General features: G+C 35.5%; 1 protein-coding gene across 1 annotated transcript in view; it reads left to right on the plus strand.

The window, feature by feature from the left end:
• Nucleotides 1-3,035: 3,035 nt before the first annotated feature.
• Nucleotides 3,036-27,382, plus strand: part of LOC139961740 (adhesion G-protein coupled receptor G6-like) — a 51,798-nt gene continuing 27,451 nt past the window's right edge. Inside the window, exons 1-5 of the mRNA XM_071961181.1 lie at nucleotides 3,036-3,908; nucleotides 11,738-12,442; nucleotides 13,167-13,345; nucleotides 25,290-25,436; nucleotides 26,132-26,226. Coding sequence (XP_071817282.1) covers nucleotides 3,794-3,908; nucleotides 11,738-12,442; nucleotides 13,167-13,345; nucleotides 25,290-25,436; nucleotides 26,132-26,226 — 1,241 coding nt within the window. The 5' untranslated portion in view covers nucleotides 3,036-3,793. The remainder of the gene's footprint in view (nucleotides 3,909-11,737; nucleotides 12,443-13,166; nucleotides 13,346-25,289; nucleotides 25,437-26,131; nucleotides 26,227-27,382) is intronic.

Raw genomic sequence — 27,382 nt, forward strand, 5'->3', positions numbered from 1 at the left:
ATATATTTATATATATATATATATATATATATATATATATATACATACATACATACATACACGCATACACACATACACCCATACATACATACATATATAAATGTATATATATGTAAATATATATATATATGTATATATATATATATATTTATATTTATGTATATGTATATTGTGTGTGCACTGTGTATATTAGAAGGATGTTTGCTTTGCTATCTAGCAATGGTCCTATATTGAGAAAGATTTGCATATAGTACAACGACCCCTTCGTATATGAGTACGAGTTTATACGGGCACATACCTGGATGTATAGGGACCCGGGTGTAGAGAGTCGATCAAGTAAGTTGGTTTGATACCCAGGCAGGCTCTATCCGACATAATTGTATAGCAAAACAGGAGGAACAGCTGGAAGAGTACAAACAAATCTTATGATTAACGTTACAAGTATATACGTACTATAACTATTTATAAAAATCATTAATACATTTAAAAAGAACAAATACGGTATATAGAACTAGAGCTGTAACCTATATCTTTAATATGTATAGTCTATATAATTCTTTGATCTATAATAAATAAGACTTAAAATATTGTCGCCTTTATGGAAAAAGTTGTCTCGCGATTTCCCTAGAGAAATAGAGACATCTAATGAGATAAAATGATGTGATGGCATTCTGTTATAACTTAATTACAGTTCTCTCCATGCACATTAGTTAAAGGATTCTAGAAAACATATCAAACGGCGTGCAGGGAGGCGTTGCAGGCGGCAGTGTCAACAAGAGGTATGACTTTCGTGCTACTTTTTGCTTGCATTTGCAATTAACTTGATGTATGTTATCTGATACCGCATGCGTGAACCCGACTCAAAAAAGAAAGAAAAAGGTTTTAATGTTCCTTTCAAGCATGTCTTCTTGTTCTACTTTTCCAAATTGATTGAATGCAAATGTCCATCTTTGAAGTACTTTTCTTCTCTTATGTTTAAAGTTTATTGCGATACATTTTTCGATGGTATACTTCCAAGTTCTAATCCCAAACTAAACTATTTGTGCATGGTTAGCGATTAAACATAATAGCAACGACTTATGGCTCAAATAAGGAGGCAAAGATACGAACATTCGCTAAAATATAGATCTTTATTTTTTTTTTAGTGCCATCATTGAGTATACAGGTTTTATTTTCTTTACGTGATTCGTGAGGCTATATACATAAAATACATCCCTGGAAAGCGATATAGCGTGACGTCATTATTTCATAATCGACAGTTTTGTTTCTTATCCTTTTGCACACGTTGACCTAAAGACAATGGGCTAAATTGATAACTTTAGACAGAATGTTAGTCTTTTGAAGATCTTCAGAATTAAAGTACGTTTTATCTCCGGAATGCTCCTTTAAGGCTCAATTGATGATGAATTTTAAGCCTAAATGTTATCAACTTATTTCATTGTTTATATTTATCCTGATGACTCATGCAAAACATGTCCCTTCAAGTCAACATGAACAACAGAGCACTCCGCCACCCACCCACCCATCCCCACCCCTCGGGTGAATTCAACACCATTTGTCCTAGGCCAATTTTCTAATGCTTTGTAAAAGAAAACAAATGTTATTTCAGCCCATACAATTCTACATGCTTTCCTATAGTGAGTGTAAATTGTAGTCAGTGGTAGTCTATATAGTCCAGTCACTTTAACTGGTGAGAATAAAATGTCTAAAGGAGCAATTCTCAAAACCTTACAAGACACATAGAAAGCCCGTCTAGACATATACCTGACTGGCAACGCATGAAAATTCACTGCATGCCTCAAGTTATAACTCTGTGAGGAAGGGTTCTAGAAAATGATTAGGTATCAGAATAAAATTCAAGTCAAATAGGCTCTATATACCAATACCAAATGCATTTTACAATATGACTGTTATTTGTCATTTATTCCGTCTAGTTTGAAGCAATATTGTGAATGCTTTCGAGATCTAGATCCCGCTTCAGACAATAAGCCCTGAAGACACTGATTAACAATACACGTACTATATACGTCAATCTCAGAGAGCTTGCAAAGTAAAATAATGAAGCGCGCCATCATTTTATTTACACGATCAGGAATTTGACTTTTCGAGGTACGACCAGTCCGACCAAGTCGCACATATAGTATACAAATAATGAATGGTTATGAGTGCAATAGTGCATATATTTCATGAGTTGAAAGATGGAACGTTCCATTCGACGAGGCGCAGCAGAGTTGAATGGAACAAATTACATCTTTCAACGAATGAAATATTTGCACTATTGCACGAATGGAAACCATTCATGATTTGTTTTATACAACACCTTCAAATTTGGATATAATTGGATGTAAAATGCACTCATGCAACAAATTGTTTTGAACAGACAGGTTTCTCTGCTCTCTTACCATTGAAAAAAAAGTGCTATCAAAAAAGTATAACCCATGGTTCTATTTCATAGAGTGCAATAGAGCGGATTTTGCATGCAATCAACGAGCAATTGACCAATCAAATGACCAGAATACAATTAGGTGTTGTATAATAAGATATATCCCGCAATCTATAACTAAGAGACCCATTTAAATCCAGTTGGATGCTCCTTATACATGCAACCATTTCATCCGATGCAGGTTGTTGGTGTTGTGTTGGTGTTGTGTTAGTGTTGCAGGTTTTGTCTCACAAGTAAATGTAATATTTCTATCGCTCTTCTTTTGTGACCATTTTTGAAGATTTGGCTAAATTAAAGAGTACACAACCCCCAATTATCATCTTTTCGTTTATAAGATAACACGGAAGGCTTACTTAGCCAGCCTGACGGACATGTAATGAAACCCATATAACATGTCTCCCTGCAGGACATAATACTAAATGAAAACTATATACACAAACGATGTTAGCTCTTTTTAGAAGTTTTTCAAAAAATTATTATCGGATCCAAATTTTGCCATCTGTGATTCGCTCAGAGATGGTGACGTCAGTTTGTCAACTTGCAGTAAAAAAAAGACGCAAGGAACGGTTCGTGTCATTTTGTGAGCATGCAAGCACGGGAACATAACCATGATACATATATAGCGTTGACTAAATATATATATAAAACTATTCGCTTATTTACTACAACAAGCAGGAATAACCCAACGGGCTGTTCTCGTTTCTGCGTGGGCGTATCTTTCTCACCGGCATCCATCTTTCTCAAGCGGAGAGGGAGGCGGGTCAGATCAGATTACCAGACCATTTCTTCAAAAGACTTCCAAGGATTCACTTCTATTCGTCGGAAATCGGTCCGTATAGGCATATATACTTCTAAATATGAAATCGACGATCGCTTTGGTTTGATACTTCAGTTCTATTCTAGCTGTCTAAGGATATTAATAAACGTGCATGTAGTTTCGTCTTCAGACCACCAACGAACAACCGACGACGGTCTTATTAAAGCTTTAACGAGTCTTTGATTGCTTTCCTTTAAAATTACTATCTTTGTTGGAAAATTCCCACACATACTTCAAACCGTTTTCAAAGCTGTCTCGAGAAACAATTTTCAGTAATTTTTAGCGGATTTTTCAACGACAAAGTTATTTTCAACTCGAGTTGCAGTTCTGTTAGGACTTTTGGTATAACGGAGTACCCCTGTCGAATTCAATCACATTTAAATTAAAACAATTGCCGGTAGAGAGATTTCAAAGAGCGGGCAGGGTAATTTACAGACAGTACATGTTACAGGTTCTTCTTCGGGTTGGATAACGACTTTGTTAAGTCAGGGTATAGCAGCTCCCTGGCTTAAATAACGACTTATCGGCTATATATGGTTGGAAAAATGATGTCAGATTTTCAGAAAGAACGAACGATGCCGGTTCTTAATCATTTGCTGATTATCGGAGGGGTTTGGTTATTCCTATTTCACGTCAGTTATGCACAAGGTAAGTTTAAAAAAAAAAAAAAAGTTAAAATTCAATCAAGACAACCACTGTTGTTTAATGCGATTGAAACATTTTTTTTTTTATTTGAACTGAACCCTCAGCAAAGAAATAGTAAAGCCGAGTTCTTTTGAAATCACTGCCGGGTCCCTTTCTTGGTTTCTATCGAATTAAATTCCTGGTTAGTACATTCATCCCAAGGTATACTGCGGTTTATGACTTGAACCCTCCAGCAAAGAAATATAGATATGTATCGGGATGTCAGTAAGTTTATGGATGAATTACTCAGTTTGTAGAACACAGTGTATACCAGTACATTTAATCCTGCAGGGGTCACTGAATGTTCAGAATCTTGTTCTAGCCAAACATTTCTTTGCTCGAAGAAAAGCAAACAAAGAAGAATCTGATTCACGATGGAAACGTTTTGAAATATTCTCGGGGAGGGGGGGGGGGTGGGGGTGATGCATGATGTTAACTAAACTGTTTAAAACAAAAGACAGTTTAAAACATTTGGGCAGTGGTTTTGTAATTGAGGTATGTCAACGATCCTAATCGTGTAATTCACCTTATTCAATAGACTGAATTGAAAACGGGCTAAGCGCACACATCTATAGAATGATACACTGTATTGGTAAATTTTAGGTCATTAGTGCTGGGAACACATATAAGCATGAGCTTAAAATTGTAGTGTGTCCAGTCACTACATATAAACAGGAGCAGTATTGGTGGTGATAACGTCGTAGGGCAGGTGGTGGGTGGGGGGAGCAGGGGTTTCTCCACGAAACATCATTTATCTCTCTTGGCACACTATGTGGCTTATCTCCTGTGAATAACGTATGCCATACTTTGATCTATTGAAAGTACATTGCTCTCCCCTCTCCACGAGACACTAGTATTTTCCTCGCATATGCCCCCTTGCCCCGTCCTAGATTTTCTGATTATAGACTCAGGTAAAAACGTTACAGGTACAGATTGGGGAAGGGGAAGGGAAGGGGGGTGGAGACGAAGAGCGAGGGATTGAGAATTAGAAACGGTTTGTCGTGCAACAACCTTGACCCTGGGGGGGGGGTAGGGGGAAGAATAAGTACTTTCATTTTTTACTGATTTGAATACTCAAAGCGTGATATATTTAAATTTACTTGTCATCATTCTTAGCTGATAATTCTGCCACCCCCTCCCTCTCCGACACTGGGCTTGTGGGAAGTCTCCCAATATTTTGCAAAACAATGATTATCAGCCTACGGCACATATCGCTCGACATTGGTCTGACTCCTCACCCCTCCCACCCCCTTCCCCCACCTAGTCTTATGAGATATATGGAGGGGGTCCCTGTCATTTATCCAATACGCCTCAACATTTTACAAGTCTTATAAACCTCACTGTGTCGACTACGTAATTGAAACTCTGCCATATTGAATAGACATTCTCTCTTACGATATGAGTTGTATCTTTCACACTTTATAGATGTAATGTAGCGCATATATCAATATTTTGATATTTTGGTAGGGAACGACCAACCTATTGGAAAACTCTATACTACATACAGGCCGTTATTGTTGTTTTTTTATCAACATTTGCAATACAGTCATAAAACGCCAAACCGGTGACTGACAATAGATGACAGAGAATTGTTCACTTTTTTTTTTAAAGAGATTGAGTAAATTTAAACTCCGAAGTGTGGTACTTATCGGTAAAGGCTTGATTGTACAGCTGGTGTTGATCAAACAGGAAGGCCTTTTTTTTCTTTTTGCAAAAAAAAAGGATAGTTATTTAACCAAATTTGTGTCGTTTTAAAATGAATCACGCTAAGATTTAAACATAGTCATATGTAATTCAACTGAACGGTTATTTACACAATTATTCACCCGATAAAATTCTTTCACTTCATATATTTAAATGTCACATACTCTTCGGAAGTTAACCGATCTGTCTAGCTATCATTAACATATATTCAAGTAACTGATATACCGTTGAGTATGTGAAGCATATATAGTCTCACTCATGTAGCACAAATACATATATATAAACATAGGCGCAACATAAACTATGGTTTGGTTGCATTAAAGCAGAATTTTTTATGTTTTCGATGAAATGCGACACCCGATTGTCACATACAGAGAACGTATAACAGCAATGCGAGGTTTCGATTCGTTACGATGTGTATATCACTGAAGAACATACTATGGAAATTATTAGTAGAAACCAGACTTTTACTGTCGTGCAATATATGTTGGGTCTTTTTCTCTTCAAATGTCATGGTATGGCTAAATGTATATCTTGCGACAATCGGGTGCATTCAAGCTAAACTCTCATAAGAAATATATAGCTAAGTTTGATTTCAGATACTGCAGGAAAATTCTAGGACTTGACCCAGATTTCCTTTGGAATGTGGTTAATACTAAAGTGGTCTATAAGTGTCTGGGCGATGAAATAGGCAAAACCAGGGGCATTTCTATATATTTACTATAGCTTATTTATTATTATGTTGGAGAGTTTAATATAAGGCTAGCGAACATATCCGTTTGGCCAATTGAACAATTAAAAACATTTATTCAAAAAGGAAAGTTTGGTAAATTATCAAAACTTATCAAAAATTATCAAAACTTACACCCCACCCCGAAAGCTGCTTAAACGTCAACCTTACTCCAAACAGACCACATCCTACTTTGAAATATACATCAGCATGTTGGAAGGGCTAATAGTCAGTGACGTAACTATAGGATTGTTTCAGGGGGTCCTCGGTTCAAGGGGGAAATCCCGCTCTTCAGCTAAACTGCACTTGACAACTGGCCCGTATGAGAATTTGTTTTTTGGGGGGATAAGGGAGCTAATAAATGGAAAGTGGTGCGGTCATTTCCATCATTTTTAACTTCATTTTGTGTTGTACGGTGGTACAAGTTTTACTATCTTTATCCAATACAATCTTGATTAATGTTGAAACAAAGGTGACACACTGTGTCCTGGTCTCGGCCCATGTGTCCACAACCAGGATCTGAATTAATTCCTACTCCTGTATGCCACACTGATACATCAAAACTATTATTCATGCAAAAACTACTGAAATAAGATGGAAATTTGTGATCTGTTGTCTCAGAAATTTCGGAACCAACCTGGACAGTGCGGGCCCCTGTTTCAATGAACCGCCTATCGCTACGCTTCTGCATAATCAAGTGATTGTATCTCTTATAGACCGAGAATAGATTCTTTTCCACAGAACATCTGTGACCATGTTCGGAAGTTGTATGTCTGTATGAAATGTATGTATGTAATGTCTGTATGTAATGTCTGTACATATATGTAATGTCTGTATGTAGTGTACTATGTATGTAATGTATGTATGTGATGTATGTATGAAATGTATGTATGTAATGTCTGTATGTAATGTCTGTACATATATGTAATGTCTGTATGTATAGTGTACTATGTATGTAATGTATGTATGTTATGTCTGTAATGTCTGTATGTAATGCCTGTATGTAATGTATGTATGTTATGTCTGTATGCAATGTCTGTATGTTATGTTTGTATGTAGAGTCTGTATGTAATGTATATATGTATGTAATATATGTTTGTAATGATGTAGTCCCGAAACGCAAACTGTTGGTTCAAACTTTGATTACGCCAGATGAAACTTGTCAGATATGTCTCATTTCTGACATATTCTTAATATTTGAACATGAATATTCACATCAGTGTCGCACATTTAAATGTTGTTGAAATAATGTAATCCCGTAGGAAACTAATGGTGGGATGTTATTCTCAGATTATAACGTTATAGGTCAGTACGGGACGTCAAGTTCTTCTTTAAACACACCACACCAGACTCACACCAGGCTAACACACACACACACACTGATATATACTTCGTACATGGACAATTCTATTTTTATAGCTTTGGTCAAGATGGTTTGTTTCAAGGAGAAAAAAGGAAAGAAATGCCTGCGCTGTTGAGTGTATTAATATCATGTCGCGCTACACATTGGAATGCCTTTACAGAAATGTCCGTGCTATATTTGTACACACACACACTTATCATAAAAGCTTCGTACGGTGTTCGATTATTATAGGATATATACAAGTTGACTATATATTATAGTCTGAGCATAGAGTATATGTTGTAATGTTTCTACTGACTACAAGAATACTATTGAAAAAGTAATAATTGATGTCACCCACAATAATAATTTCAATATTTTTTTCTTTTTTGATTTCGTCAGTCTAATTTTCTCGAAAAAAAAATAGATTGCTACCCCCTCCCCCCTCCTTCTAGAAAAAGGACTGCAATATATCAAACTATATGAACATTTATTCCAGAACGAGCTTTGTTTTATCAAATATATGGCTATTGACCAATGGGGCTCTACCAAATACCAAAGTCACTTGTCATATAGTAGTAAGCACATGTAAATGCAGAGATTAAATATAAAATTTAAAAAAAAAACGTCCTTTGCTTTATATTTAACTTCAAGTTAATGAAGTAACTACACTACATTATGAAGCTTTAGCACCAAACAGCATCAGAGCCTTTATGACAGTGAACTCTATTAGCGTCTTATAAATATAAAAAAATGCTTTATTTACAAAATCAGCAAGGGTGTTGCAACTATACCTACATTTGGTTTGTTTTGTTCACGTCCAACTTTTAACGAAGGACCCATTACGTCATACCATTATCACACCTCTCTGTCAACATACTTTACAGCTAATTCATTATCCCATTCAACATTTGTGAACAAATATTATTATCCCCCACCCCACCCCCTGAATGATTGGTAACGTTTGAATAATTCTAGATCTATATGACGGCACCGTTAATGCTACAACAAAACAAAAAACAAAAACAAAAAACGACTTTAGAAGAAAAGAGAGGAGAAAGGAATCAGAAGAAAATAGAATTAAAGCCTTCAGATAAAAAAAAAAACTATCAACGCCAAATTATTAAGCGTATGTAATAGATAACCCTAGAGCCATATGGTTTGCTAATAACAATTTAAGTCAAAATATTCTGTTAAGTTAGTGCAAAGAATAACCCTTTGAGCTAATACGATAGCCATGAATCGTGTCAACATTTTTCTTGTTAGTTCCCCTCGGGTATATTCGATTACTGCAAATGAATTCCTAGAATGATATATATCTCGACATTTTTCTTGAGAAGTAACCTATTAGACGTCAACAACTCAAAGAGGAAACCTTTTAAGGATGACTTTTAGGTAGATGTTTGATAGTCTTGATATGTTTTGGGACGAATAGAAGAAAATTAAAACACAAAATGAGTGCTGGTAATTTTTTCTTCTGCTATTTTAGTTTTCACGATATGCGCGCACCATGCATACTTATAAAAAATATAAAAAAACATGCTCAATCTCTGGAACGTTCCTTTAAGGCTAAATTGATGATAACATCGGCTCCTTAGCTGTAGAACTAACTGTTTATGTTAATTAATTGTTTTCTTAATTCTAATAGCTCAACTAAAAGATATGTTCTTTTAAATGCATATATATATAAATGACAGAGGAGTATATACCTTTCGAGGGGAGCATTTAACACCATCCATCCTTCATAAGTTTGTATATATACTACAGTGTAAATATGTCCATTTGAGACCATAAATGTCTTCTATATGTTTTTTGTTTACATTAAATTTGGTGTTGTACACATGGTGAACTGATCTAACGGACTGTGTATTAGACTATGTGGTCCAGTCACTTTAAATGATGAACATTGTCTGTTTAAAACAGGGTTGTCCAACCTTTTGCAGAGGAGGGCCACATGGAATGATTATGATGAAGGAGAGGCCGCATGAACCCTACGCTCGATTTTTCGATTTTTTTGCCCGAAGCCACTGATTTATTTTCCTTCCTGATAAAAGAGATGAATAAAGTTCAGCCGCCCCCCCCCCCCTCCTCCGCTGAGAGAGTGTCACACAAACTAACCTGTATGCAGTTTTTTGGACCCAGATTAAGGTTCGAATGATTAGATTATATAGCTTCAAATTGTTATCAATAAATCTGCTCACTAAAATTTCGCACCGTAGAGCATCTCTGGCGGGCCGGACGCAACCCTGCGGCGGGCCGGACTTTGGCCCGCGGGCCGTAGGTTGGACAACCCTGGTTTAAAGGGTCATTTTTCCAAAATTTAAAAGTGTTATAGATATCCAACCTGACCTGATGTCGGCGTTTTTTTTAACTGATTACAACATATCAGAATAAATGTTTGTGCCTACAATATTTTTCTTCAAATTAAGCCCCTAGCTTTCAAAACCAATATTCAAGTCTGAGATAAAGTATTTTCTTTCAATTTTTTCTTTTTAATTCTTCTTAGAACTTATAAATCTCTTTTTTTTTTCTTTCTGTTCCCTTTTCATCTTTTTACTCGTTTTTTTGTTGTTGGAAAATAATGAATATCGGTGGTGACGCCACCATGGTATATACTTTCACATTAACATTGCGAAATAGTATATCTTAGCAATAAACCTAAAAATGCCAATATATACAAGTAAAGTTTGATTGAAATCATTTGAAGTCACTCATGGTTTCTTTTTCAACAATCATGATAGATTGCTCCGCCAATGACGATCATTACAGAAGGAAAAAAAAAAAGAGATTAAAAAAAAAAAAGAGTAACATAGAGCACATTATATTGCTATCTGTTATTTACTGCATTTTCTGTGGCAAATTCCTATAGTTCGACGAAAATAGTATTACATTGACATTCAAAAGCAGAAATCGGAGGAGTTTCCTTAAATTATTCCACACAGATATTGAAATTTCTAAAAGCCGCCCCACGGGATATATTGCTTCATGCAAACCACAAAACTGTATATGCAAAGGTCTTCCAATGCCTTCATTCCTGCACGTCTTCCTACACGGGTTATTGACTTTTAAAAACAAGGAAATGAACTTTATGGAGGTTTTAGTCATTCTCAGAATGTGAAAAGCTGTTACTGTTTACATTACTGTACGCGTTTATGTATATGAGAATTGTTATTATCCAATCTGAGTCAATATATATTGATATGTTTACTACCACGGTTTGTTTTAAAAGCTCAGAGAGGATGAGCTGGATAATATATTCATACCACTCGTTCCAATAAAACGAATATTTTAGTAAATCATAGCAGTTATAATGAAAAAATAGTAAAATTCACACATATTATTATCATATTGATTTCGTCATCTTTCATTGAACCATTTCAAAATGGTTTGAAAAGAAGGTATGGTGTAATTGCTCGCAAAATAAATATATTGTAATATATTATAATATTATAAATACACACACACATATTTATATAAATATATATATACATATGTATATATATATACATCGGGACAGTTGTCGACTGTTAAGTGCCATACCATTAGGTTTGAACTTGATGTCACCCATGATGTTATTCATAACACCATTGTTCTTATTTCATTATAATGTTTGGATTAAACGTGTTAGATTCAAACAGAAAAGATTAAATACTGCGCATCGGATTCTTTAATATCGGAACAGAACCGTTTACAAAAATACATCAACAACAAAACAAATACAAAAGCAAAAAAAAAAAAGCCCCCCACCCCTCAAAAAAAAAAAACATTATTATTATTCACATCGCAGTTCTGAAACTTTCAATTATCAATGACAGTATTTCAACTAGTTTATACATTTTGCTATTTCAATTTTGATAATCAGGTTAGTTTATTTCTTTGAAATTCCATCAACAACTTTATAAGAACAATATAAACCTGATACAACATTGCCATTGTTAAACACTTTTTGTACGATTTTTTTTTTTTTTTTTTTTGTGTCTTCCCATATTTAATATGCTTTGATCTTTTATCTTGCAGATTGCAGGCCTCCCTGTCAAAACGGTGGCACTTGTGGCTACACGCCCAGTGGTAACGACACCTTGTGTATGTGCACTGACGATTTTGAAGGGGATAAATGCCAATATAGGAACCCATGCATACTGTTTAAACTTTGCCAAAACAATGGAACATGCGTTAAGATTGAAGGACAATTTCAGTGTAGCTGTGCGGAAGGCTTTGGAGGGAATTTATGTCAATACATCGACGCCTGTTTCGGTTCACCTTGCACTGGGCAAAGAGAATGTGAAAATATATGGCCGGACTCATACCGGTGTGTCTGTGGTGACGGTTATTACGGTGCCGATTGCTCAGAGTATAACGCCTGCCATGACGGACCTTGCCAAAATGGAGGACAATGCATCCATCTTGGAAATGGGTCGTACACGTGTGAATGTGACTCTGCCGAAACGGGATACCATGGCGACCTCTGCCAAGATTACGACGTTTGTCTCATGAGACATTGTGACGAGACAACATCGCGATGTGAAATCGATGATACATCTGAACACGGTTACCGGTGTGTTTGTCACCCCGGTTTCTACGGGCCAGCGTGTTCTTCCTATGATATCTGCTTGACCAAACCGTGCAGAAACGACGCCAACTGCGAGACGGTTTCTGACGGAGATGCACGGTATCTGTGTCACTGCTTACCGGGGTATAACGGTACACTCTGCGAAGTCCTAGGTAATCAAAATCCATATTCTATCCGAATTAGGAGAGTTTCATGTATTAATAGTGAGTGAGTGCTGAGCAGTCAAAGAAGCGTATTTAAATTATCTCCACGAGAGTTTTAACATTTTATTCTATAAGCTACTTCGTGATAAGAACCAATACCTTAAACACTTCTTCAAAAGAATAATAAATATTGAAGAAGTGCCGTTATTCCGACGACAGCATTTATAGCCTACGACAAACTGTTCGTATGAAACCTGTATATGTCAAGCTAGAGTAGTTTCCGAGTAAATGAAGGTATTAAGGGGGGGGGGGTGGGGGTGGACAGTGTCCCTCTATCAACTTCCTTCATACAATGTTTCGGTGATTCATTCGGAATATTGAAAAAACCATCGCCATTATAACCCTAAGATAAGCCATATTTACTATAGCTATAAGTATGTGATTGACAAAGAGGTTGAAGCTCATTACGTCATTGCAATAATTAAGTTATGGTGGTGTTATTATACATGCAATATTTCCATCGTTTTACTCCCCTCCTGAACAAGTGTAAAAAGCGGAGGAGGAGGAGGGTGGGGGAGGGTGGCAACGCGGGATAAACGGCATGCTACAGCAAATACACTCAAACATGCACACATTAAAAATTACAATAACGGATAATTAAATTTCATATTATGACATTTAGATAAATTCAAATATCCCATTCTCCTATTTGATGTCTTCTTCTTTCTTGTAGCAAATTGTCCGAGTACGGTCACTGTTAGCCTTAAAGGTCTATTTCAATGGCCTCCCGTCGCGATTCGTCGTGACGTCACCCTACCATGCCCAACAGGAGACGGCAAGGCTTACAGAACGTGTCTTTTCAATAATGGACAAGCGATATGGTCCCAACCAAATACGACAGAGTGTGAAGATGTAAGTATATTGTTTAAACGTATACACCACCGTTAAAATCAGTACTGATTGAAAATTTCTATCTGTCTTAGATTGAAATTTGACATATACTTCGGCTGACGTCACAACAGCAAAATGTTGTTGAAAGGTCAGTTTTAAAGACAGAGAGCCAAGCTGACAGCCTGATGATTCAGTAACGTTTCCTTAATTTTTTTAATTATTAGTATATATATATATATATTAATTGTTGAAAAGCTTTTATCACTTCAAGTCCTCCTCTTGCAACGTCCAAAGTATTGAACATTGTGAAGCGGTTTATTTTGGTCACGTGTTCTGTATTATTGCTGTACGTAGTCTTGTTGTTAATGTCGTTCTCGTACTTGTTATTGAATAAATTAAATCTATCAAATATACTTGCATGTAAGGTCAGTCGACTAAGCATACTGATGTTCAAGCTACGTTGACCAATCATACTCACATTTCCAGAGAAGTCGACCAAACATACTGACGATCAAGCTACGTTGACCAATCATACTCACATTTTAAGAGAAGTCGACCAAACATACTGATGTTCAAGCTACGTTGACCAATCATAATCACATTTCAAGAGAAGTCGACCAAACATACTAACGTTCAAGCAACGTTGACTAATCATACCCACATTTCAAGAGAAGTCGACAAAACAGACTAACATTCAAGCTACGTTGACTAATCATACTCACATTTCAAGAGAGTCGATCAAGCATACTGATGTTCAAGCTACGCTGACCAATCATACTCACAATTCATGAGCAGTCGATCAAACATACTCACATTCCAAGAGAAGTCGATCAATCGATCAATCACACTAACGACAATCATACTGAAGTCGATCAATCATACTTACATTCAAGTTACAAGATAAGTCAACCAATCACACTAACAGTTAAGTTAGCCTAAGTCAACCAATCATATTCAAGTAAAATAGTTTACCAATTCATTGATAGACCTATACCCGTGCACCAATATCAAAATTCTGTTAAATTTCACCAAAGACAAAAAGTATATATACACGAAATAATTAGTTTGCCACACATCCCACACATCCCACTCATCCCACACATCCCACACATCCCACTCTAAGTAATTAGGATGTATATGATCTTGTCCTGTTTTTTTTTTCGTATAGCTTTTGTTGTATTACTCTCAATTGTTCTCTCCGATTCCTACTTTTCTACATTGTCATTTTTTATATCATGCGTTTCAGGGAGCACTGACCTTGTAGACAAGTCTTGTAACTGTTTCTTTTCTAAATCAATTCCTTTTATAAAAATCGATAAAGAAAAATTGGATGACATCTCGTTCTAAAGAACAGCTCAAATGTAATATTTTTTTTTTGCATTGCGACGTAACTATCGTTAGATGCCGATGACACAGAATGCCGATGACACAGAACAATTTATGGAGCAAATGTTATTAGTTTGAAGTATTCGGCGAACAGCCAAAGCATAGCTAACCTATTTACATAGATATATACGATTACAGCTTGCATTACCCGCAACCAAGATTAGTGTGTTCAACACACCGGCGCTTTTTATATATGAAAGAAGTTAAAGAAAGACATACGGTATTCAGTATATGAGCCTAAACTCACCCACGCGTATACATATGTCAATGAATATATATAGGGATATGTTCTGTCAGCCCGAGCACGCCTTATATATACCACATATACTTTGATACCATCAAAATAAACGTGATTATAACGCAATGGGCAGATGCATCAAATGTAATATATTTGGAGTCTAACCGAGTTCTTGTAATAAATTATTGTTTTGGCTCGGTTGTTAACCTATATAGACCTTTTTTGGCCATGCTTTCACTATTCCTGGTGGAATTTTGGTGGATTAAGGTAACGGGAATCAACGCCGAAAATCAACGCCAAAGTGCGCAGAGGATGCCAAAAGAGTTGCTTACGCGTTTCTGTCGATTTTAACACTTCACCCTTCACTGTGTAATATTTTTATTGATATTTCACTGCAAGGTTTCTATCCAATTTTATGTACGAGTGTTATTCACGAGGTACCTAATGATTCTCTTTATAAAAAAGTGAAATCAACTGAAAATTAATCTATATACGTATACTAAACATCAAAACCCTTAATGATCGCCTAGAAGCTTACAATACATGCAAATTTGCATGCGCCTATACAGATTCATATACAATGCGGCGGTGCTGTACGAGAATCAAAATGCCCCCCCCCCCCCAAAAAAAAAAATTGCTGTTGTTATTACTCATTGTGTTAAACATTACTATATTGATATAAAGGTGCGATATACAGAAAATTAGCCTACACTTCTGCTTGATATAAAAAGCCGTAATGATCGCCTAGAAGCTTACATGCAAAATTAGTATACGCCTATACAGGTTATATCCATACCGCAACAATGTTTGTAAAAGTATGCAAACCGTGTTGTTGTTTATCACTCTTTGTTTACAGATTTTCGGCTCTAATTACTAACCACATGCTGTGACACTGTATAGTTTGCAATAAACTGTAAGCAATATTTTTGATTGAATTCTTAGCATGGCGGGATGATCCTAACGCTGTAAACACATCATGTATCTTTGCAGTCATTAAATGACAAATATTTTTTTCAATCAAACACGATTTAGGTTGATTTCTATACCTGAATGGATACAGTAATTTTGCTTTCTGTTGCGTTAACCACTACGGAGCTTTTAATTTGACATTAAGATCTTGAGAAAAATATCGCAATATCCTAACATTTTTAGTGAATAGATATTGACTGAAATTGAGATACTAAAATTCAGTAAGTGAATATTCAAATATTTGAAAATTAAGACATTCAGATAATAAGATAATATATTATAATATCTTTTATATATGAAAATCTGAATATTAGCATACTAAGATATGTTAATATATTATATTGTAACCTTACAAAGCTCCTTAGAATTCGCTTATAATTTACGTATAATTAACGTATTATTTAAGCAACCCAAAATACAAGACAACAAAGAAACTCCTATAATATTAATACAGATTTTTCTACTTTCGTTATATGAAATCTTTACCATGGCATATTTTGTCAAGTGATATCAATATGTTACCAACATCATGCAAATCCTTTAATCTAATGAGCAAAATGAAACAAGTAAAAGATAAACCTAAAGCTAGTAAACGTCTGAATATAGCCATTGTGGCGGCGTGGATATTGTTATAAAATATGATATATATATATGTGTGTGTGTGTATATAATTTAAATCGTACTGAGTTGGAAAATCCAGAACAGTGAAAAAAGTTCCAGCCTCCATCGGGATTCGAACCCGGGCCTCCCGCTTTATATGCGGACACCCTAACCACTATAGGATATGGATGCTGATTGAATATATATATATATATATATATATATATATATATATATATATATATATATATATATATATATATGGGGGACGGGTGCAAACGTTTCCCTAGTTATAAGTTAAGTTAATCTGATTGGGGAATATGGGAAATTGTTACTACTGGGTATATTTAACAAGATCAGCTGCTCCAAACCATGGGAGTATACCGTATTTCGCTAATTTCATGCTGCAACGCACGTCTCTTCTTAATCTGACCGTAAATATAGTGTGAATAACGTCACACCTATGTGGAGAGAATCCCGCGCGTCGATTGTAATAGTGATGGTATAGGGCATCTATCACCTTTGTATAATTTAACTGGGGCAAGGAGGGGTAGGGGAGGGGGTAATAGAGAAAATAGACCAGTGGATCCATGAAGCAGGTTTCATGATAATGTGACTTTGTGGGGCTCTTCAAGAATTACTCACGAGATGTATTCCGTTCTTTGTTCCAAGTAATCCCGAAGTTATCTTTATTTGGTTTTCTTTTATACTTTTATTTGCTGTCTCCTCGTCGTTCGCACTATGTAAAATGTACAGATGTCTGAAGTCATTAGGTTAGACAAACCATCACCTGTAACAAATCGTGTTTTGTAAGTGTGCAATCTAACGTTCGTTCTGGTTCCTATATACATAATATAGTAAGAAAAGCCTCTAAAAAAAATGGTCGATATTTTGTCAGTAAGCTACGTCAGTTTGTAATTTCCGGCCAGTGATCAATCTAGCATTGTGCTATAGTGACATCTTGTAACGTGTTTACATAACATATCTCTGTGTGACAGAATCAACATTTGTTATCATTTGAAGACAAAATGAAAAAAAATGAATAATCAATGATTTTGAAAATAGGACAAGTAGTTTTCCATCTGGTGTTTGGAAGAATGAATCTGTAAACAATGTCTTTTCCCTGAATATAAAAAAAGTTATCTAAATTACTGAATTCTTTTTGGAAAGCGATCCGTCATGAAATGTATCTTACAATCTTGTATCTCATCAATTTCAAGATTTAGGTTTCCAGTCAAATCGATAAATAGTCGGCTTCTCTTGAATTCGTGGTTTTCCTTTTAATTTAGTCTACCATGAATTTTTATTTTAGTTTTTGTAATTTCTTCATTTGAAACAAAGCATATATCTGGGCTAGGCAAAGAATTGAAACATCTGGTGACGTCAGGAACCCGACCGTAAACTGATTGGTTAATAAAGTAAATAGACCAAATACTGCAAAGGGTTTTATAAATAGGCCTATATATGTAGCATAAGAAAAGAAAAGAAAAAGAAAAAAGGAGGAGAGGAGAAAAGAGGAGAAGAGAAGAGAGGAGAGGTGAAGAGAGGCGAGGAGAGGAGAGGAGAGGAGAGGAGAGAAAATCTATTGCAATTTGAGTCTTAAACAACATTCTGCTTGATGAACTAGATCTATATACTTGAGAGGAGCCACGTTGGCCTATACCTCATTGCTGCTCCTGTATAGGACTTAGTAATATATTGAGAAGAAGGGCTATACTATTATATAATCATCAAGAGGTTTTGTTTTCATTTTGTTTACATTCTTTCATTACTATTTTCTAAGTCGTTGACCAAAAGGTCAATATCGTCTCCCAGTAGATGCATCAAAGCATCAAGTTACGTCAATCAGTAAAAAAAAACGACCCCCCCTCTCTTCAAAAAAAAAAAAAAAATGCTACACAAAGATTTAAATTTGAAAAATCCCCTGGAGGGTAACACGAAACAAAGATTAAATCAAAGTCTAAAATTGAATTGATGAATAATTAAGTGAATGGAAAAGCCATGCATGCAGGCCTTATCGACCAGGTAAATGTCCTCTGTAGTGTTTGCATTTTGAAATGGAATCTTTGCATATTATAGGCCAGTTTATGATGTCACCGGAAAAGTCTATCATATTGACACAGAGGTGGAGTAGAGGTGCATGGTGGGAGGGGGGGGGGGTAGTGTGCGGAGGGTGTTATTTAGTCTATACTTATATAAACGGAATAGCAAAACATATAATATTTTTTACCTTCTTTTTAGATAAATCACTTTAATCTATAGAAACAATTCCTATAAAAATGTTTCCTATAAAGTTCCTTTGAACATGTCTCCTTTATCACTTCTCTCTCACTCATGCTTATAATATCGCCTACAATGTCACATACGTACACATGTTTTTTTTATGTATCTCGAATAGTCTGTTGGAGACCCAGTTTTATAAAATATGTCGAACTCCAGGTAAGCGAGAAACAACAAACACAATGCTGGAGTCAAACATGGATTTTAATTATTTACATGGGGAAAACGCAACGACCATGTACAATAGAGAAGATTAAATTTACGAGAAACAAAAAAGAACGACCCCAAATCTTGTTTCGTTTGGGAGACACGTTCATTAAAATGTCAAGTTTGTCAATGTTTGTTATCAAAGTACCACTATAGTAGGAGATAACATTCTGGTCCCTATGTTGTTGTATTCTTACATATTAGCCAATCAAAGGTCATGATGAAAACAACGTCATCACTATAGCAACAACATTTTCAAATACCACCCCTGCTAAAGAAAATAAACAGTTCTCCATAAAGACAGCCATCGAAACTAAAATATGGTTACTAAAAAATATCATTTTTAGACTTGTTCAAGTTTTTAGGTCAGATACTATATAGCCTATTTATGAGCCAACACCTAAACATGATATCTCACAAATCGTACAGGAAAATGTCATAATAAGCATGCATAGTAATCATGTATAAGATCGAGACACATGGTTGGGCTTACTTTTTTTTATATTTTTTTAACAGCCTACATGAGTTTTGAAATAAGCAAGTTAGCTGGTTGGTTTTGAAATATAGGCTATCTCTATTCTACTTAGGCTTTTGTACCCACCGTTCTCCCTAAAGTGTACTTAACCGTACCAAGTTATGACTGTATAGGCCTATACTCTAGTCTCCTCCCCTGTATATATATATATATCTTACATTCACTTATAACTGTATAGATGGTGTTAGGTCTATAGGCAATGTGTTCGGTATACTTGTACATGATATCAGCCTATTATTAACTATATAGTATTCTATATTTGGTTTGGAATTAAAGTAACGTACTTATTCGAGGACGCAAACCTCTATCATGACAACGTGGCAACTGTGATATAGATTTGTGCTCATGCGCATTAGCTAGGCGGGAGATATGATGTTGATGATGATGATACAAAAAATATACAGTCGTCTGCCTTAATTACACTTCATTAAATGAGCTCAACTTTTTCTCTTCATATCATTTCTTGATGCTTTTTGCACACAAAGTGCATCAAATCTCAATGGATTTGGGTTTTTGGTTTTTGGAAAGGAACCAACATTTGATTTCATTAGATTGTGACCATGATATTCTTTTCTGTTTTAGTCTTAAAATCAACCTCGGAGAACAAAACGGAGCGAACCATTCATTTAATTACAATCGATGTAAATAACAATATCACACGCATAGCTAGACTCTTTTCAATCTGTATATGCTTCCCGACTCCGTCCCCGAAATGTGGCGTAAAAAAATGTTAGCGCGGAAGCATGAGGAGAGTTCGTGTGTGGAGCACGTTTTTTTAATTGAAGAATTGAAAGAGTTAGGTCATACTTATAGTTGGCGAACAACTATAATATAAGGATTATAGACTAGATAACACTTAAGCCAGTAAGTTACCGTTTGATCACTTAAAGCTGCATATAGCGTCGATGGGAATTTATATATAGCTTTGCACCCTTGACTTTCTGACAAAGTCATGCAATACTCACAGATAGTTGAATATCCATCAAACTATTCGATTATGCGAGTTACAATTAACGGAAGAAGACAATGGGAAGGGCAGGGGGTGGGTGGGGTGCTTCCAGCGGCGTAACGATTAACTGCGTGGACCGGGGACCAAGGATTACATGGGAATTCTAAAGCCAGCGAAGCTAAAGCGCAAAGAGAGTCGGTTGCAAATATATTCTTGAGGGTAATGATATTATCATTTTGGAACGCAGGATGCTGTATGCATTTTTTTATCTTCAAACCCCACTTTCACCCTCTAGCTTCACGCCGTTTGGGTACTCCTCGTTAGTGCATTATTAACCACTTTGTGTAATTGTCAATTATATATTCAACCATCACATTTTGTCAAATTCAATGCAAATTCCTGGTAACTACTTCTTTTTTGGGGGGGGGGGGTTGAAAGGGTAGGGTGTAGCCCAACCCCCCTGGATCCGCGCCTAAACTAGGTGGATACCTTCATATGACGAGCAAAATATATCATGAAAAGGCCTTTTCAAACGGAGTAGTGGCGTACAGTGATACCTTGGAATGCATCTGCAAGTCCATAAGGCCTAGTGTATTGATCGTACCTCATATATACATATATATATATATATATATATATATGTGTATATATATATATATATATATATATATATTTATATATAATTAAATTTATTAATTAATATTAATTAAAATCGTAATGAGTTAGGAAAATCAAGAACAGTGAAAAAACTTCCAGCCTCCACCGGGATATACTGCAGAAAATTTAGGTGTATAAATAACACCTATGAGAAGACACTCTGGTTCTAGTTTATGATTGAAAAATATTTAAAGTAATATTCTAATATGACCAAATCACGAAATGAAAATAATTGTTCATGCTATTGTTTTATACAAATGAAATAATAACGAACGAAAGAATATGACGCCTATATATATATATACCGTATGAACCAATCGATGGTTATTAAATTAAGACTACGGCGTTCCGTGAAAACTTGCATTATCAAAATTAATAGCAGAGTCAAAATACAAGACCTACCTATACATAATATCAATATGAATACTAAAATTATCCGTTTCCTCTGTTAAGAATATGCTTTGACTTGAATTTGTCACCATCTGGTGGTGGTGGTGCCATAGGCCTAGATATATCAGCTGTTAAGATGAAATGAGAGTCCCTCGAATGCAAAATCTGTACATAATCAATAAAAATGGCTTCGGGAACAATGAGGTTGAGTGAAGTAAGGCGTTTACTTCAAAGGTTTCCAAATGAGATCAAACTCATCACATTAAGTTTGTCCTGGTCCCCAAATATACTTTTACTGGATTATTGCACTCACTAACTGGAACAGCCAAATAGCTGTAACTTCGTCAATGTCCTAATAAGATTGAGGTGTATCCAAAAAAAGAATGGTTGAGGATATACGTGCCTCGCTCAAAATGAAACAAGAGTTACAACCCCCTAACGTATAACACAGTTTTAAAGGGCTGATTGATTTATTACGTCAGACTTTGTACGCCGCACTGCGGAAGCTGGCTGCATAATATACGAAAGAAAATATAATATCTTGAATAAGATAATGTCTGTTAGATAGTCTGTTAGTGGTAGTCATATTTGTGGGTTATATGTTTACTTTAAAGAATTAACAGGTATTATTTATTGCTACACTATGTATAAACTATCTTCCTAGTCGCAACCACCATTTTTGTACTGGTGTAGAGAGGTGTGTGTGTGTGGGGGGGGGGGGTAGGTTATCTCGTCCGGGAAAGAGAAATTTTAGTCAAATAGAGGGTACTTAGGTGCAAAATGGCGCTCTCATCTGGTGTTTTCAACTGTTTAGGTTGTACCGTACGTATATATATGTACACTGTGCATTAGGATTTGGTTTTGTCACAGTCTGTCTGTCGGGTGGAGGAGATAGTGCTTACGTTTATATTTGAGTCCGAAGCCCCTTAAACTAAGAAGTATATGCATGCGTGATTGCGCCCCTTTATCCTGCCATGCTTTTGTTTTATATAATACTCGTTACTGCTTATTAATCAAAAACAAATAAATACATATATTTAAAGGAAAAAACAATTGAGTCGCTCCTGGTCTTGGTGATATAGTATAAGTAGCATTTTGGTAATATTTTTGATGCTATTTGATACATAATTTTCATAAATGTATTATAGCTTGTCTATAGTCAAGCTTCATTTCAAACAATACGGTTAAGGTTGAATACTTTAAATTTGTTCAAATCACTCTTTGCATGCATTTGTTCAATTCTGATGGAAACGTGCATGAAAAGAGCGACAAATAGTTGGGAGTCAAATCAAATCAAATTCCACAATCACTTCCTTATTAACATTCACTTCCTGAATATCCTAGTAGGGTGTTGTTAGGGTGTTGTTATAAGTTTCAATCAATGACCATCATCCATCCCATTTGACCAAAAAATATCTCATTTTTCGATTTGGTAAATTTTTTTACCTGACGACCTGAATATTAATATCTAGAAGTACCATAATAATTGAAGTAAAAAAAACACATTTAACAACATATTTGAAACAAATTCAAATATAATTTTTAATAAAACAACAAATTTGAACTAGATTTTTCGAAAACGTCAAACTTGATTATGACATCCCTTTGCTCATCAATGTTTTCATCAAGAGTGTCGGAGTAAACATTAGAGAGCGTTAGACCTCGGTTGTCTTAATTACCGGATATCAACCCAGTAACAGCGTCTAACCACTGCCGGATAACTTTGTTTACAAATTTGGCAATTTAAAATCCATCAAATGTCAGCTTCTTCTAAAGGCCTCTTCGTGTCTGAAGTCTTTTGTTTTAATTTACAGAGCAAACTCGTAAAAAAGGAGGACGCATTGTCAAAACACTTAATCCTTACATCTTCCTACAGCGTTTGTATATGTCAGCTCACTAAAGCGCAAGAAAAGTATGTGAGCGGATTTAAGTATCGCCTGAAGTGGTTGTATATCTTGTATGGTGGTTGTTGGACTTGCTGTTGCTATGTTCACAAAACAAAAGGAAACATTTATGTTACGTCTATGTCGATGAAATGAAACTGTCACGTGAAAAGATTAACAATTAAATAACATACATATTCAAAGGAAGAATAGTACCTTATCTTGGATTCATCGACACCCCCCCCCCCCAAAATGGTTATTTGCTATGCAATCTTGGTTTAAGTAAAACATTAATCTCGGCAATATAAAAGTTTGCTCTTTGGTGTTTTCAAGTAAAACAGTTCTTTTTGGTTTTCTTTTGCTTTGATTTCGAATTTCATTTTTATATTATGGTGCATTTGCATATCTATTTATAGTATAATTGAGTGAATTAGCATGATAAATTGTTGTACGGTTTAATAATGACGGCGGGGACTTTTGCGGAAGTGTACAGAACGGTTTCATCATTTACAGTAATATAAACCTTCATTCTATAGCATATACGTTCTAAATATATAGTGTGTGTCTGAATAAGTGCTAGTATTAGAAATCAAAACCATGTGTGAAAATGTTCATTTCAAGATGAGATTTACGGTATTCTAAATTTAACTTATGAATAAATTATATATGTGAAGCTATATGGCGTATTATATATATATATATATGACTTTGAAATAATTTCATATGGGATAAACAGAAGAGCTATTTATTTTCTTCATAAAAAGCAAAAGGCTATATGAATCTCAAAGTCAGTTAATATTATTCTATATAGCCCTCTATGAGTGGTTCGACTGTCCTCATGTGCGATCCATAGCGTTCCATAGTTAAAGTTTCCCCTGAATTATTTATTATAGCACACCGGCATTCGTAATGAAATTTTTACTCTAGATAGGTTAAGATTATCACGATTGTATTGTAAAAAAAATGTCATCGAAAATATGTTTTTACAGTATTCTTGTCTTGATGTCAAACATTTTCTAAACAGCACATCTGGCATTCACATTCCTAAAATGTTGACGCTACCGTTATAGGATCTCCTATGTAAGATAACCTTGACTATGTTACATTTACTTTAATCTGGTCATATCATTTACATTTCCTTTACTTTTCCCCAAAATTTCCAATTTGCTTTTGAATTTCATGAAAATAAGTGCCTGGCCACAAAATATTCTGAAAAGAAGGTATGGTGTAATTGCTCGCTTCCTAATAACAAACTAAATATAAAATAAATATATTGTAATATATTGTACCATAAAACACACACACACACAAATATATATATATATATATATATATATATATATATATATATATATATATATATATATATATATATATATATATATATTACAACAATAATAAAATCATTGTGACTTCTTGAACTCAAGTTACATTACTTGGCAAAAACATAAACAAAATAAACAAAATAACGTGATTAAAGGACACAGAACAAATCCTAAAAAAAATTCCACGAACAAACAAGAAATCCTTTTTTTCTGCTTAGCTTCTTTCCCCCCTTAAAAATTGCTGCCGCAGAGAAACCTAGTGTACCAGTAACTTCTTGATGGAATCAAAATGTGTCGTTAGGCTTAATGGCTTATGTGGCCGTAAATTGTCCTATTTTGGCTTTGCCTAAGGTTTTACCGGCAGCTTTTCTTCTCCCTCGTAAACACCAATCCACTTGTCAAAGGTAGACGAGCAAGCCATGTATCAGTGTCTTGCTAATGGAAGAGAAGTCAATTTAATTGGATGTCTTTTTTTTACCTTTTCCCCCCTTTTTCTAAGTTTTTTGTTGTTGTTGTTGTTGTTGCTATCTTCCTTTTCGTTACCAGACTGAACTGAACAGCGACATTGCTGGAACATTTGCGTCACAGTTAGCAACTAATACAGAGAGGGCGTCTGACATGAAGGAAGAAGAGCTGGAATCTGCGGTAGAGCTGTTATCTGCGGTAGCTGTCTTCTCGTACACAAACTTATCGGTAAGATGGATTAAGTATATGTATTTCGTAAAAGTTAGTGGAAAATGGCGTTATGCAAAACTACGTTACAGAGACAATTTATGTGTGCGTGTGTGTGTGTATGTGTATGTGAAGAGGACCTTTTTTGCTATAGAGAAATGTGTTCAGATAAGTTCACGTTCTATATATAAATAGATCAATAAATAAATAAAACAAATAAAGAATATAACAAATAAAGTAAATAAATTGACTGCATTAATTTCATGGCTGTGTTAAAAATAGAATGTATGTATATATATATATATATATATATATATATATATATATATATATTTATATATATATCTACATATAATTGAAATCGTAGTGAGTTGGAAAATCCAGAACAGTGAAAAAAACTTCCAGCCTCCACCGGGATTCGAACCCGGGCCTCCCGCTTTATATGCGGACACACTAATATAATAAATATATATATAGTTTTGCGATCAAGATCTGGCCCGATACCTTTTCAGCCCTCAAACTATTGCTACTTTTATACATCTTGTAAACATATACAAACAAAAACCCAAAACAAAAACTATCGTATTGCTAAACGATATTTTTCTTGAATTGTAACCAGTTTCATCTTGTTTCAAACAAATCCTATTTCTAATTGACTCATGAAGCGGATAGATAAGTCAATTTGTGATTTTTCTTCTTCTTGTTTTCCTCGTTAGATCGCCAAAGATATGATGCATTGCGTCAGTAATGTCCTTGATGTTGACGCAGAGGTTATGGCCAGAAGCACGACTGAAGAAAACACTGGCGGAGAGTAAGAAATCTTTCCATTTTCTCTCTTTTTTTCCCCATGTAAATTAACGGTCGGAGGCAGTGGCGTAGGAAGGTACTTTTGAGTGGGGGGCTGAAGACCGATGGCCGGCCTGGGGGAGGGGTCTAAGGGGAGGGGGTGTCCCCCTCCCCTTTGGAATTTTTTGGCATTTCCAGGTGGCCTCAGATGCAATTTGGTGCAATATAGCACACTTCAACATCCACTCCATTTTGTAAAGAATTTTGCATTTTCACCTGGCCTTAGATGCAATTTGGTGCTCCAAATGAGATTTGTTTCTCATTTGGAAATGAAAAAGGGGTTTTCTGACTTGCGAATCGGGGGGGGGGAGGGGCGGAATGATACTTCCGCCCCTCCATATTTTTCACTGGGGGGCTGGCGCCCCAAGCCCCCCAGCCCCCCCCCGTTTCCTACGCCCTTGGTCGGAGGTGTATATAATCTTAATCTATATCTTTAAAGGCTTCACATCTGATATTATTTAACTATATTGGTTACATAAGCTGGACCAGTTACAACGAACTCGTCAATAAACAACAATCTAATTTTAATCAACGAGAAGATATCACACGGGTCACACGTGAGGCACTTAATCCATATCGCTCACTAGTAAAAATAAATCAATAAAGTAAATAAATAAATAAAACAACTTTTAACGGTACGACAGTATATTACTCAGAGTGTCTTGTTTTATTCACACGCTATAGTGTTTATATAAGTCGTTCTGGCTTTATATATATGTTAAAAACAAAAGAAGAACTTGCCGTTAACTGTACGTGATGCATACAAAAACAGCAAATTTAAAAGTAAGGAGAACAACTTTAGACGTGTACAACGTAATGCTACGAAGTCAGTATAGTTAAAACATACACAATCACATGTATCTCGGGTACATGGTAGTCAATATATCACATGACTGTGAAACGCTTCACTGATTGGCTGTTTCCATAACATTTAGTAGTCAGAGGTTATGACACCATTGGCTAATTGCCATGAAAGTATAAAACTCACGTATACCGGGCAAAGTGTGAACTCACACCAAGGAGAAACCTCTTATACTTCACACTGTTTACGAACGTATGTGCTTGTTCACAACGGGGACTGATCCAGATATGTTTGCTATCGGATTATCCTGCATGCATGG

The sequence above is a fragment of the Apostichopus japonicus genome, chromosome 20 (assembly GCF_037975245.1).
Source record: "Apostichopus japonicus isolate 1M-3 chromosome 20, ASM3797524v1, whole genome shotgun sequence".
Classification (NCBI taxonomy): domain Eukaryota; kingdom Metazoa; phylum Echinodermata; class Holothuroidea; order Aspidochirotida; family Stichopodidae; genus Apostichopus; species Apostichopus japonicus.